This window comes from Amphibalanus amphitrite, unplaced genomic scaffold (genome assembly GCF_019059575.1).
Source record: "Amphibalanus amphitrite isolate SeventyFive unplaced genomic scaffold, NRLGWU_Aamphi_draft 000150F_arrow, whole genome shotgun sequence".
Classification (NCBI taxonomy): Eukaryota; Metazoa; Arthropoda; class Thecostraca; order Balanomorpha; family Balanidae; genus Amphibalanus; species Amphibalanus amphitrite.
Window position 1 is genome coordinate 261,606 of NW_024881645.1, and position 12,865 is coordinate 274,470.

Sequence of the window (12,865 nt, forward strand, 5' to 3'; positions counted from 1 at the left end):
AACTAAAATTCCTCATGGTCAATCATCAACGTTCAAACTCAGTAGGTAGTCAAAAAGCCGTCTGTCGCTTGTCTCGATATCTCCTTTTCAATAACAGTGTGACCCAAATGGACAACCGGTCACTTGTGTCCCGCGAGGGGCGTGCCTCTTTCTCTCTCGTTTCTCTTCCGTCTATCTTTCTGTTGTGTATATAGTGGCGCCATTGGCGTATGCTGTTGGCACTTTTGTGCCGCACCGTGCATATTATCTACGCACATGCCTGCATGCTAATGTGGTGATGGTATCTTGCTGACTGACTTGATGTGACCTTACGTGACCTATCTATGACTGGCCCGTGACTTTCCGAGCGATAGGAACGAGAACTTCAACTGTAAAAATGTTCTTAATCTATAGTATAAATTACGCACAAGGCCGCAGGCGATTTAGTCGGTAAACTATAACTCCACGCTCGGGCCTCCGAATGGCAGTTTTCGATTATGACCCCTTGCCATACAGCACTGCTGTCATGTCGACCATTGTGTCAGGGTCGATGACAGTTTTATAGCGCCGAGCCAAGGTTCATACAGTTAAATAATACAGGCGTTATGCGGCTATCTCGCTTGCACAGCCGCGCAGTATTCAGTCCTGTCACTGCCACGTCCGCGCTGCGCTGCTGAAACGGTTGATTCAGCGTTCATCCGCCGAGTTTGCAGCGAGCGATCACTGGTTTTCGTGACGTCATTCCCCGGCTAATCGCGACTCATGCTGTCAGTCACCACGTGTTTTAGCGGCAGGCCGACCCGATCTGTGAGACCCATCATCGAACCTGTCGGCACTCGCTGCCTAAAAATAGGGAATATGATCGACGGTTGGTGGGCTTAGCGCGTGCCTCACCATAGATTAGAGGACAGGCTCGCCACTTGTGCCAGTGACCCACATTCCTGTACAGTAGGTCTACTAAAAAAGTCCCCCGCTCCAGAGGCGGCCGGCCGGCCGAACCCCCGGATTCCAGCCCCGACTCTATTGCGCAGGCCGCGGCAGTGACACGGGTCAGGTCGCGGCGCCCGGCGAGTGGGTCAGTTGGCGGCGGCCGGCCGTGGAGTGAGGACGCCGTGTGTGGGGCGCAGAGATGCCGCAGTGCAGAGGAGGGGAAGATAGTGACTCTGCACGATGCCGGAAACGATGCCGGAAACGATGCCTGTGTGATCTAAATTAAACACCTGCACTGCAGTGCATACCCTCCCTTGCCCCATTCCTATTAATTCATAATCCTTCAATAATCCGTAATGACCATTCAACTCAAGCAACCAAACAAAACAACTCGTTTAGTGGCGACATCATCTCGGATAAAAAAAGCGACAGTGATGATTAGAATTGACTTTGCGCGAGGGCAAATCGAGGGGTATATATGTATCATATGCCGAGTATTTTATTCCCATCTAGCAGATTAAGATTGGGGATCTTGTCCAACAAGTCAGCGGCCGTTCTAGACACAGATAAATGCTTTGTTTTCGGTCGCATCATTATCTGCAATAATTCGAAGCGAGGTTTAATCCTCGCCGGCCGAGAAGAAGGGGTGGATGCCGCCACCATGTATTTTTTTTTTTGCGGTAGCTCAAAGCACACTGATGATAGAAGGCTGCCATTTCATATGCCTTACATTTGATTCAAGCCGGATCATTTGAAATCAACCACGTTTTCATGTCAGGTCACTTAACTATGACGTCTTAAGTAAACCTCTGCAGACTGCACGGTTGTCGGTTATAAAATGATGCAAATCCATAATGCACTTAGTGTCATGATATAAGCGTAATGGAAAAATATGGAAACTGTTAATTTGGCGTCGGAAATGAGCTAAAACTATACCTCACGCACATGAAATAGTGACTTCATACATTCTTGGCAAGGTTTAATGCTTCACTTTTGCATTGTTCACCTTGCGTGTCGGAGTGCTCCTCAATAGGAGTGCTTCGTCAATAACTCCCGATCAAAATGAGCTAGCCAGTCGGGACAGCCATCAATGGACTCTGCAAGACTTACCGAATCAAATGTTATGCAGCATGTCCTCCTTTCAACAGCTTCGTGACCTGTGTTGCCCTAACATGACATTGACTTAAACATCCTAAATTGCTTCACCTAAGCAAAAAAGCATAAAAATCGACGCGTCTGAGAAACTGAACAGAAAACACGATTGTATCGAAATGACGATAATGCGAACTTTTTTTGCGAAGTTATTCACCAAAAACCGATCCAATGCCTTGGGGCCCTCGACCTGCCCTAAGAGGTCACTGATATTTTAAAATGGGGTGACAGTCGCTGCGTCACGTAACGACGCAAGCGCTCGTTTTTTTCCGCGAGGCTCTAGCAATTAGCTCAATTATAGGAGCTAAACATGGGGATGGGGAATCGCTCCCTTCTCACTCACTATTTGGCCGGGATAGTGTTTGCAATTATTGTTAAAATCTAACATTTTAAGATTTCAAATGATCCATTTTTCCCGCCCAAGTCTTTCAATTCAAGGTCATAACACCAGGTCACGTCAAGTGACCTTACCTCAAGGAAAGTTCCTGTGCTCATCATATCTAAATACATCGACTAACCGATCGCTTTAGAACCTTCAGTGATTTCAATGGGCAACAGTATATGTATTTGAAACGTTTACTTCGCAAGTTTGACATTGCTGACAGAAAGGTCGGGTCAATTTTGAGATCGCTTAAGTCAATGGGAGAAAGTTTAACTGCGCTTTTTTTGGACGGAACGCATAATAAACACTCTGAAAACATGTGGTGCCTGATGAGATACAATACTGAATGAGAAAATTGTTTGTTTTGTTGGGAGCCATCTTTTTCGGTCTGAGAAGGCCCTTGCAGAGCTATGACATAACTATGCTCTGGTGTAGTAATTTGGTTGTGCGAGCCAGCGACAGTGATCTGCGGACTCCGGAAGCGTGACTGTTCCCGTGGGACGATTGCCCTGTCGGGCGGTCCAGTCGTCTCCCCAACGGTCACCCGAAGAGGGTTATGTGTCTTGGAATGGAACCGACATCAACTACAGGTTGGCTGGTGTTGTGACCTCCAGTCCAGAGAGGGAGGCATGAAGACTAGGGGCGATGCGGATTGGTTTTTCCTGAGGATAGCGAGGACGGAAGGAATCTAGCACCCTTGACCCTTCCTTATACTGAATGTATCTCAGGCTGTTAAATCTTCTAAGCGTTTTTTTTTCTCGACATCGTCAAGGTGCCATTAATAAAAATATGAAATCCGGGAGGATAAATTAAATATAGAAATTGTGGCCAACAGAACATTATCAGTTGCGTTCAACATACTCGTAAGCATGATCACACACCCAGCTTACACATGAGCCATGTAATAAATATTTTTGATAAACATGCTTAACCCTCGCCGGCCGAGGGGGGGGGGGCGGGTGCCGCCCCCCCATAGGGTTTTTTTCGCGATAGCTCCGAACACGCTGGCGATAGAGAGCTGAAACTTGGCATACCTGACCTTTTATTCAAGCCGGATCTTTTGACACCAACCGCATTTTCGGGTCAGGTCAGGTCACTGACCTATGACGTCATAAGTGAACCTCTGCACGGTCTTCAGGTGTCGCAACTTCGCAACGCCCTCACTGCCAGAGATGTCACAGGGAAATGAAACTTGCAGGATCTAGTATCCATTATGAGTCTCACAACTTGTATATCTCGGATTTTTCCTAAAGGTCATATGAGGTCAGGTCATTTTCGTGACCTCACCATTATAAGTCAATGGGGAAAAATTCAAACTGCTATTCTGGCTCCGGGAACGATCTCCAACTATCTCAAGCACACAGAATCGTGATTTGATGCACTCCTTGCAAGGTTTGATGAGTCACTTTTGCAATGTTGACCTTGCGTGACGTCATTTATGACGTCATCAAGGTCATATTAGTTTTTCGTCAATAACTCTTGATCAAATTGAGCTAGCGAGTCGGGGAAGCCACCAATGGACTCAGGAAGACCTGCCAAATCGAATGATATGCGACATGACCTCTTTCGACCAACTTCGTGACCTTAAGGTGCTGACCTGACCTTGACCTGAAGTCAACACCCCAAGTTGACCTGACCCGAACAAAAAGTATATCATTCGACGCGCCTGAGCGAGGCGAACACGATGCTGCCAAAATCGCGGCTCTGCGGCCGTTTTTGCGAAGTTATTCACCAAAAACTGAACCGTACCCTGGGGCACTTGACCTGACCTCAGAGGTCACCGGTTGACCTAGGACCTTAAAATCGGGTACCAATCTCTGCGCCTCGTAACGGCGCACACGCTCGTTTTTTCCGCGACGCGCTAGCTCCACCAGGGGCGAAACGGCGAGGGGGGGTCGTACCCGCCCCCCCCCCCCTCGGCCGGCGCGTATGTAGAAAACCAATAGGTCCGGCGAGGGTTAAGTTATGAAATCATCTCAAGTGTTTGTAAAGTTTCACGATACGGATCTAATATCCTGCTATCCATCATGACCATTTCTGGCCAAGTCATGTCTTTGAACATAGGCCAAATTCTTCAAATGACCTCCCTCGCCGGCACAGGGAGGGAGGGTTGATGCAACCCCCCCCCCCCTCCAAGGTTTTTCGCGAATAAATCGCGTAAAAAGCGGCCGATCGCGACGAAACTTTCAGCACCATCGCATTGATCAATCTCTTACACCTACCCTTGAAATTTCATGACCCTGACCTAAATGACCTTTGACCTGTGATCTCTTTTCCGAGACCATGTTTGGCCGGAATCGCGATTCGGCGTATGTCGGCTCGCATTAGCCGCGCGTTTGCAAGCTTTTCGTGGTTTCAAGCGTTCAAACATGTGATTTGATGTTGCTCCGATGCATTAGGGTGGGTGTCAAGATCACCTGAAGGTCAGGTCAGGTCATTGACCTTTGGTGACCTCGGTTCACTTTTTCGAGTTTTACATGTTTCCACGCCAGTTTTTGGAGCTGAATTCGAATTTAGCAACCATTTGAACATTTACGAAGTAGTTTTGGTGCCTTCGTAACATGTTACGAAGCTGTCAGAGGCGGATGACAGGTATTACGAATACCCGTCGTGACCCCTACCGGTTGACCTGACCTGACCTGACCCGACCTGGTCTAAATGCTTTAAGACATCATCTCTGATCAAAACTAGCACGATATTCGTGATCAGCACCCCGGAAAACCCCATAGCAGCCACACTTTACGACTTTCTAACAGGTCCCCATTTTCCCGATTTTCGGGTCATTGACCTGACCTGGAAGGTCACCCGATGACCTAGGACCTTAAAATTGGGTATCATCGGCTTCCTCTCGTGACGGGCAGCACGCTCGTTTTTTTCCGCGAAGCTCTAGCTCAATCAGGGGCCAAGCGCGAGGGGGGTCGTGCCAACCCCCCCCCTTGTGCCGTCGAAGGATGCAAAATGGCCTGTGCCGGTGAGGCTTAAAGATCAACTTTTGATTCATTCGAAGCGTTTTGATAGGAGGAACACGAGGCTGGTAAAATTAATTTCATGCATGTTTAGCTTAAAACTTTTAGTGTTTGTGGAAAAGCAATTGGTTTTCTCATAATACCGATGGTGGCAGTTGCTGTTATTTACGTGCTAAGCCGTTGACCTTAATTAAATCTGACAATATTATTCAGACATAGCGGTAAACGAGCTGCTTGTTGTGTTAGGTTAGGCTCTTTCGGTCGATTTCAGTGGGAAGGATGACAGGAATTAGGGGGAGACAGGGGGCCTGGGCGGGAGTCCTGAGCCTCATGCTCCGCTGGGGCCGAGCCCATCACGTGGGTTGGATTGCCCTGATACATGGATAGCCCTGGGCGGTGTTTCACGGCCCCGCGCTACAGCACGCTGCGCTGCGCTGCCATGCATTGTAGCGGCGGTTGATATGAATTCGGCTCCACGCTAGCGTTACGAGCTTCCGAGTCTGTTGATGTTTCCATGGAAATTGGAAACCCAATGCACCGGTGCGCACAACGCATCCTGTCCAAGCAAAATTTTACCATCGATGACCTCTGGTGACATGACCTTTTGCTCTGAACCGATCTAAAATTGGCTGAAGTATTTTTCTTCTTTTTGCTACTTTCGACGCTACTTCGAATACCACTTAAATGCCCAAAGCTGAGTTATAAGAATGATGCTCAATCCCCATTTCCCCTCCAACAGGGCGTGAGAGTCTAGGCATTCCTGTGGGGCACGGGCTAACAATGACTATCTCATAATCATTGTGGCCATGAACATCTACTGCCATTCTTTAACACCGGTTTTGCTGCGCTGAGCGGTGGCCGTCTCGTTTGTTGGATTCTACAGCTGGCTGGCGGAAAGCGTTACCGGCCGCCCGTCCACCGCCCGCGGGCCGGACCGAGCGGTCCCGCTGACCCTACCTGACCTGATACCGGCGCGATACGGGACAGGCATACGGGGGTTCGGCTCAGCGAAGGCAGCGCCCACTGGTGCTGGGGACTTTTTTAATAGACCTACTGTACAGTCACAGACAGACTTGTAAACGATTCAAAAAAATTCAATCAATTCAATCACGACTCACTTGATGAAATGACCGATTCAATCATAACTCAATCAAACAGTCTGATTTTCCAAGCGATTCAATCACGACTCATGGACCTTGTGATTCAACTCAATCACGACTCAACCCATTATCAGTGATTCAGGGAATGACTCAACTCATGATTTAACTCAACGCGATTCAATCAAGATGTTATATAAAATATATACATATGTGATATCAATTTAAGACATTTTTGGAAACTGATACCAAACAGATACCAACCAAATACACTAGGAAAATACCAAAAAAACACTGAAAAGTACTAAATCTATACTGAACTCAACAAAGTTGTAGATATTTATATCAATACGGTGTAAAGATGATAATTTAAGTACAGAAAGGACAAGTTCTGTTACAAATGAAACTACCAGAGGACTTATAAAAATTCATTTATCTGCTTGGCGCTTGCAAAAGGAAACATACAAAATTGCACAGAACAAAAAAAAAATATTATCAGCAACATCGAAAAGGACCAAAATTTGCAAATCAATTGTGGTACCCAAACTAAAATAGCTGGTGATCAGCCATTAAAAAAAAAGATATTGATTGATACTTTATGAAGCAGTGGTAAAGCCGGTAAAGCATTACACAGGACTAGACATTTTCGGCGTGCTACAAGTTTTCTTTACTATCAAGAATACGGAATATCGACACATACGAAGCTATTCAATAGTTACATAATATAAACTGAATGCTCTCATGATAAAACTACCTCAACCATCCATATCTTCAATGACAAAATAACAATTCCAAGCCCGCCCCACGACACCATGCGACACGCAGAACACGCGTAGTGTAGCCAGGCCTTTAGTACTGAAGTACGCATGCGCAAAGTGGGCAGCCATCTTTAATTTAGGAGCAGAACCATGGATATAAAATGCATAGTTTATATTTTTAGATTCAATTAAGCATATTTATGCATGCGTGTAAAACAGTTTTTTATTCTGTCCAATTCATTAAAGAAAAAATACCCAACAGTAAAAATCTAAATTGGTTTGGCAATATGTATTTAGCCCAGCACTAGGTAGTTGCAGCGTATATTGACGCAGCTGCGACATAAAAGCGTATTTTGCGTGGTTTGCATGTTGTAAATATTGCGAGCAGTCTGGCAAATCTCTAATCCGAATTTAGCATCGAATGCAAAACTGTTAGCGGTCCTCAAAACTAGAAGTTGAAGAACACCAAACGGATAATGATTGTTTGTTGAGCTATCAAAACAATAGTTTTTGGGTGATGGTGGAGGTGATGGGAAGGTGGTTGTTTTTTAATACCTAGTAGGGTATGTATCTACTTTTTGCCATTGTATCTTTACTTTTATGTAATTGGGAGCCACCACACGGCAATATGTGACAGATCCATCAATGCTCATAAGCCAAGGTATTCCAATTAGTTACGTTGATAGGTAATTGCTAATTCTGCTGGGAAATGTAAAGTGAGTGGGAAGACCATGGGTTGGATCAAGCAATTTATGACCCTTAGCCCAAAATCAAATCAGTAACTAAGGTTACCAAATTATAATGTGAACATGCATTGTGTATTCATCAATATGTTTTGCTTGCTCACAAATGTCCTGATGAAACAGAGTATTGAAAATATAAAGATTAACATGATATCTAAAACATGTGTGTTGAGCAATGTGCGCCTGCTTACTGCTACTGTTAACTTGATTACTATAATGATTTTAGGGCTATGGAAAGAAACTTTACATGCATTTTTCATCTTCATGCATTGACATGTATAATTTTATGTTTACAGTTTGATGGAAAACTTGAAACAAAATTTTTATGTTTTTTCAATAATGATAGCTGTGCGCATTTATAATGCTGACAAAATACCTAAAAAAATTGCAGTGCATTGTGTGTGACTATGATGCAAATGCCACATATATTTCTACATAATATAGTACTAAATATGGTCATAACTTCAATTTCCAGCACATGGTGATTGAATCATTTTGTTAATTCAATTAACTTGAATCGATGAGTTGCCGATTCAATCACTTGCAGTTGCCATGTGTGACCGATTCAATCAGGATTCATATGGTGACAAGAGGTGATTCAACCGACTCAATCACAGTGAGTCGGCATTTTCAAGCGATTCATGAGAATCGATTCAATCAGAGTTGAATCGCTTACAAGTCTGGTCACAGACCGCATGACCGCCGCTTTGAGAACCGGTTCGATGGTGTCGGTGTGTAGCACTATACCGTCAGTCGGTCTATCACTGTCCACTGCCTCTGATATCGCCTTCCGCATGCTCTTTGACCTCTGTATCGGTGTCGGTGACCCTTCCCGTGCATGGCCGGCGCGCGTGACCCCGAGGTCAGCGTCCGGCGCCTGGTAACGGACCCTCCACCTCTTGACTGACTGTCTGAGGCCGAGCTGGGACGGAGGGAGGGACCGAGGGAGAAACCGGGGCCCTCGCGTGCTGAGCGGGGACGACAGCTCATCGTCTCGTGTGAGCTGCACCCAGGCTGCTTATATGTTCTCGGTCCAGTTGTCGTGATACCCCAATCAGAGTTTATGTTAGGATTAGTGTCATGAGATTACTTAGTGCTAAAGTTGCAGTACCGTGGGTGCAGTACGTAAACAAAGTCGCGTCTGCTTGGCCTCCAATCTGGCCAACTCATCCGTGACTAGTAAATCTGCTGCAAGATGGGGCGCACGTGTCATTCAGGCGGTCGCTCGGGCCTTGACCGCCGCGCCGGTCGGCTCAGAGCCGGCCTGGTCCCGCCGTGGCTCCGCTCGCGGTGACCCTAATCGGCGCGCGGCTCCCGGTAGTCTTTTTATCGGACCAGCCTACACCGTTAGAAGGGCGACCCCGATCTATGTAGACAGTCTGACCTGGCCATGACACCCTGACACCGACTCGCTGACACCCTGACACCGACCCGCCCGTGTGTCGTCCGCACCAGCACTGCCTGCGCTAACCTGGCGTCTCTCTCCGCCTCTCTTTCTCTCTATCTTTCTCTCTCTCTCTTCTCTCTGCACGTCGCCCCTCAGCAGGCACAGGTAGCCCGGACGACCACGTGATCGTCCGACGATCTATCTCCGCAGCCGACAGCGTCTCACAACAGGCCGCCGGACGCAGCGCCGGTGCCCAGGACATCTGTCTTACAAAGGGATGTGTGCAGGCAGGTCAGTCAGGGCTGAGGACGGGACGAGAAGCTGGGGGAAGGGGGATGGGAATCCCCGTGGTGAATAACTTAACCCTATTAGTGGCAGGGGGTTGTTTTCATCCACCCCTCAGGTTTTTCGGGAATATCTCCGAAACCGCTGAAGCTACGATGCTGAAATTTTCTGACTTTTCCTAAAACTAAATTGGGCACATTCCCTGAAAATTTCAAGTTCATAACTTTACCAGGGGCGGCTCCAGAGCACTGGGAATTGGGGGGTCCTATTCGTGAAGCGAGTCATTTGGGCGAAGATCACGATGCTGATGTATTATAACTGTATGCACCAGTTTTACGAACAGTGAATGAAAGGTATCATGTGATAACATATACAAAGTTATTGTGCATCCTCTTTTGACACGTTTTTGCTATAATAGGCGGATCCAGGCGTCCAAAAGGGGGTTGGTTATGTTTTACCTCCCAACATAGGTGACCTGACACCGCCTATGCATGACCAATACAATTGTAGTCGTTCTTTCATAAGAAAATTGTAACATAACAAGACCATTGCCACCCTTTTTAGAAACAGTACCAACAAAAACCTTATTTACTATACTTTTTGTGTACCCCCAATCTCAATGATCTGTATCCGCCTATGATTTTTGAAAATGCATATTTTTAGGATCCATGTGAATTCCTGGTTCATTTTCTATCGATCGGCAAAAGTTGCGTTAAAATTGGTTCAGAAACCTGGCCGTGATAAACAGTCTAAAATGTATCTGCAATTTGCCCGTTTTTACCCCCCTCTACCCCCTATTGACATTTTTATTTTTTATTTTTTTTAGAAATGTAGATCACGTTGAACGAAATCGAATGCCGTTTGAATTTTGAAAATCGGCCAGTTAGATCTCGAGATATCAGGGGGGGAGGGGGTCGTAAACAGCCCCCCCCCCTGCCACTAATTAGGGTAGCCAGGAGCCTGCCACTAATAGGGTTAAGAGGATGAGTCGTTTTAATGGAGACATAAAAATAATTATTTTGCTTGACTTAAGAAATTGGAATACGCTCCTGAAGTGTGTACTCAAAATCCCATATAATATAATTGGAATTTGGACGAGGTCGGATCGAGGACTTCTCGAACTTCCCTCGATTGAATTTGAGCGGGTGAGTGGTGATGAATATAATGAGCTGACCTTGCCACCCGGGTTGCAGCATGCTCCATTCTGAACAACATGGACGAGCAGGTGAACCCGTGCGACGACTTCTACCAGTTCGCCTGCGGATCGTTTATCAAGAACACCGTCATCCCCAGCGAGAAGACGTCCGTCTCTCAGTTCTCGGTCGTTTCGGACGCGCTCAAGATTAAGATGCGTAAACTGGTGGAGGCTCCAGTGGCCACCGATGAGCCGGCCTCATCGCGCCACATCAAGAACCTTTTCGTCAGCTGCAAGGAGAAAGGTAGGTGACGGCCGCCACTAGCGGCGTAACGCAGTGTGTAGCGCACATCCGTCTGTGAGGGTTCAGTCACGCAGGTCTGAGCCGGATAAACAGGCGGGCAGGCACTGACGGTCGCTAGGCGCGCCAGCAGGGGTGAACTTGGACGGTTTTTCGTCAGTGAAGGTGTCACGCCACGGTACAGGCACGCAGGCGCGCGAGGCTGTCGTCTGATTAGGCACGCGCCGGGCGTGAGCGTAGCGCCGACGTGCCGGGCCTGTAACTTCATAAGCGCCGCGGAAACACGCGCCGGGAGGTCACGGATCACCACGCCGTGCGTGTGTTGTGAAGGTCACTGATCGGACGGGACGTGGCGACTCGCACTTTCTCACTGAATGACCGTCACATACTTCCCGTCATGTCATCGTGTGGACGCGGCTCTCTCTCCCCGCTCTGTGAGAGACGGTTGAACTACCGCACAGCGACAGGTCACCGCTCGGTCTCGCCTGTCGGCTGATAGAGAGCGAAAGTGAAAGTCGGGAAATCCCACTCATTCCTTCCCACTCTCCCGGTGCTAAAACCACGATCAAAACAGAGCAGCACGATCAAAACAGAGCACAGTTTACTGAACCGAAAATAAAATCACTTTTAATGAACAGCGTACCTATATCCTGATCAGTCATGCGAGCTCAACAAGTTTGCAACAAAATGCTAGGTCCGAGGTGATTTATTCTGGGTATTTGGAAGAGAAAGGATCGGATCGCTCGTATTCTAACCTTCTCAATAATCTCAGCAATAGTCTGGAGATGATATACGTTTGATGGATGGCCGGGTTGTGAGGGTGACAGGGTATGACGGCACCGTTTATAGCATTCTCTGAACCTTGAGATTTCCGGTCAACTTTGACCGGCGCCCGACGAACTGTCCGGCACACCATGGTTCGCGTGCCGCAGCGGGCAGCCAAATCAATAGCAATGCCGGCATGTCGACGCTAAATGGAGTGTCTCAAATTGCGCGTTATGTAATTCATGAGATTTTCGGAGGAATTTTTGCCATAAGCGGACGAAGCAATTATCTAACTTGCTAGGGATAATACAACTTGGAACGTTGTCAGGCATCACCATTCACTCGATACAACAATAGTAACATCTACCAGCTATTCAAATTGCCGGTGCGGTGCCATTGATTAACTAATTCCTTTGCCCCGGCCCCCGATTGACTTTTCCTGTCCCCTTCGTCCCCTGAGATATCGTAATAGTTAGCCGTGCGGAACAGTTTACCTTCAGGCGGCCGAGCCTTGCGGTCAGTATACCTTCAGGCGGCCGAGCATTGCGGTACAGTATACATTCAGGCGGCCGAGCCGTGCGGCGCAGTATACATTCAGGCGGCCGAGCCGTGCGGAACAGCCCTGGTACAGCCTATCAATCAGTGGTGTATGACGGCACAGTATCACGGACGACAGCCGGCCGTGCTATGTAGGTAGCTTACTTAGCACTGGAAAAGAGGGCGAGCTCTAGCGAATACCGTGCTATAGCAAGTTACCGACCATATGCAGCTATAATAAGGGCTGGACTACCGCTATCAGGACACCAATTACAGTTTTGGGCGCGGTGCTATTTTGAACGGTGATAGGGAATGGGGCCTGTTGTCTTTTGACAAAGCTAATAAACCGCCTTATGTCCTTTTGCCTGTCATAGATCGCACTGACACGGGCCTGGCTAGCTGGGTCACAACGCGACAGTAATGGCATTTCTGGGGATTCCACTTCACT

General features: G+C 47.4%; 1 protein-coding gene across 17 annotated transcripts in view; it reads left to right on the forward strand.

The window, feature by feature from the left end:
• Window positions 1-12,865, forward strand: part of LOC122382904 (neprilysin-2-like) — a 43,061-nt gene that overhangs the window by 18,762 nt on the left and 11,434 nt on the right. For 4 of the 17 annotated variants that reach the window (XM_043368813.1, XM_043368815.1, XM_043368819.1 and 1 more), the window contains 2 exons: window positions 9,551-9,685; window positions 10,873-11,118. In XM_043368813.1, coding sequence (XP_043224748.1) covers window positions 9,551-9,685; window positions 10,873-11,118 — 381 coding nt within the window. Of the gene's footprint in view, window positions 1-7,655; window positions 7,828-8,607; window positions 8,624-9,550; window positions 9,686-10,872; window positions 11,119-12,865 lie in introns of those variants that run through there. The other 13 variants (XM_043368814.1, XM_043368816.1, XM_043368821.1 and 10 more) reach the window with 7 other exon arrangements.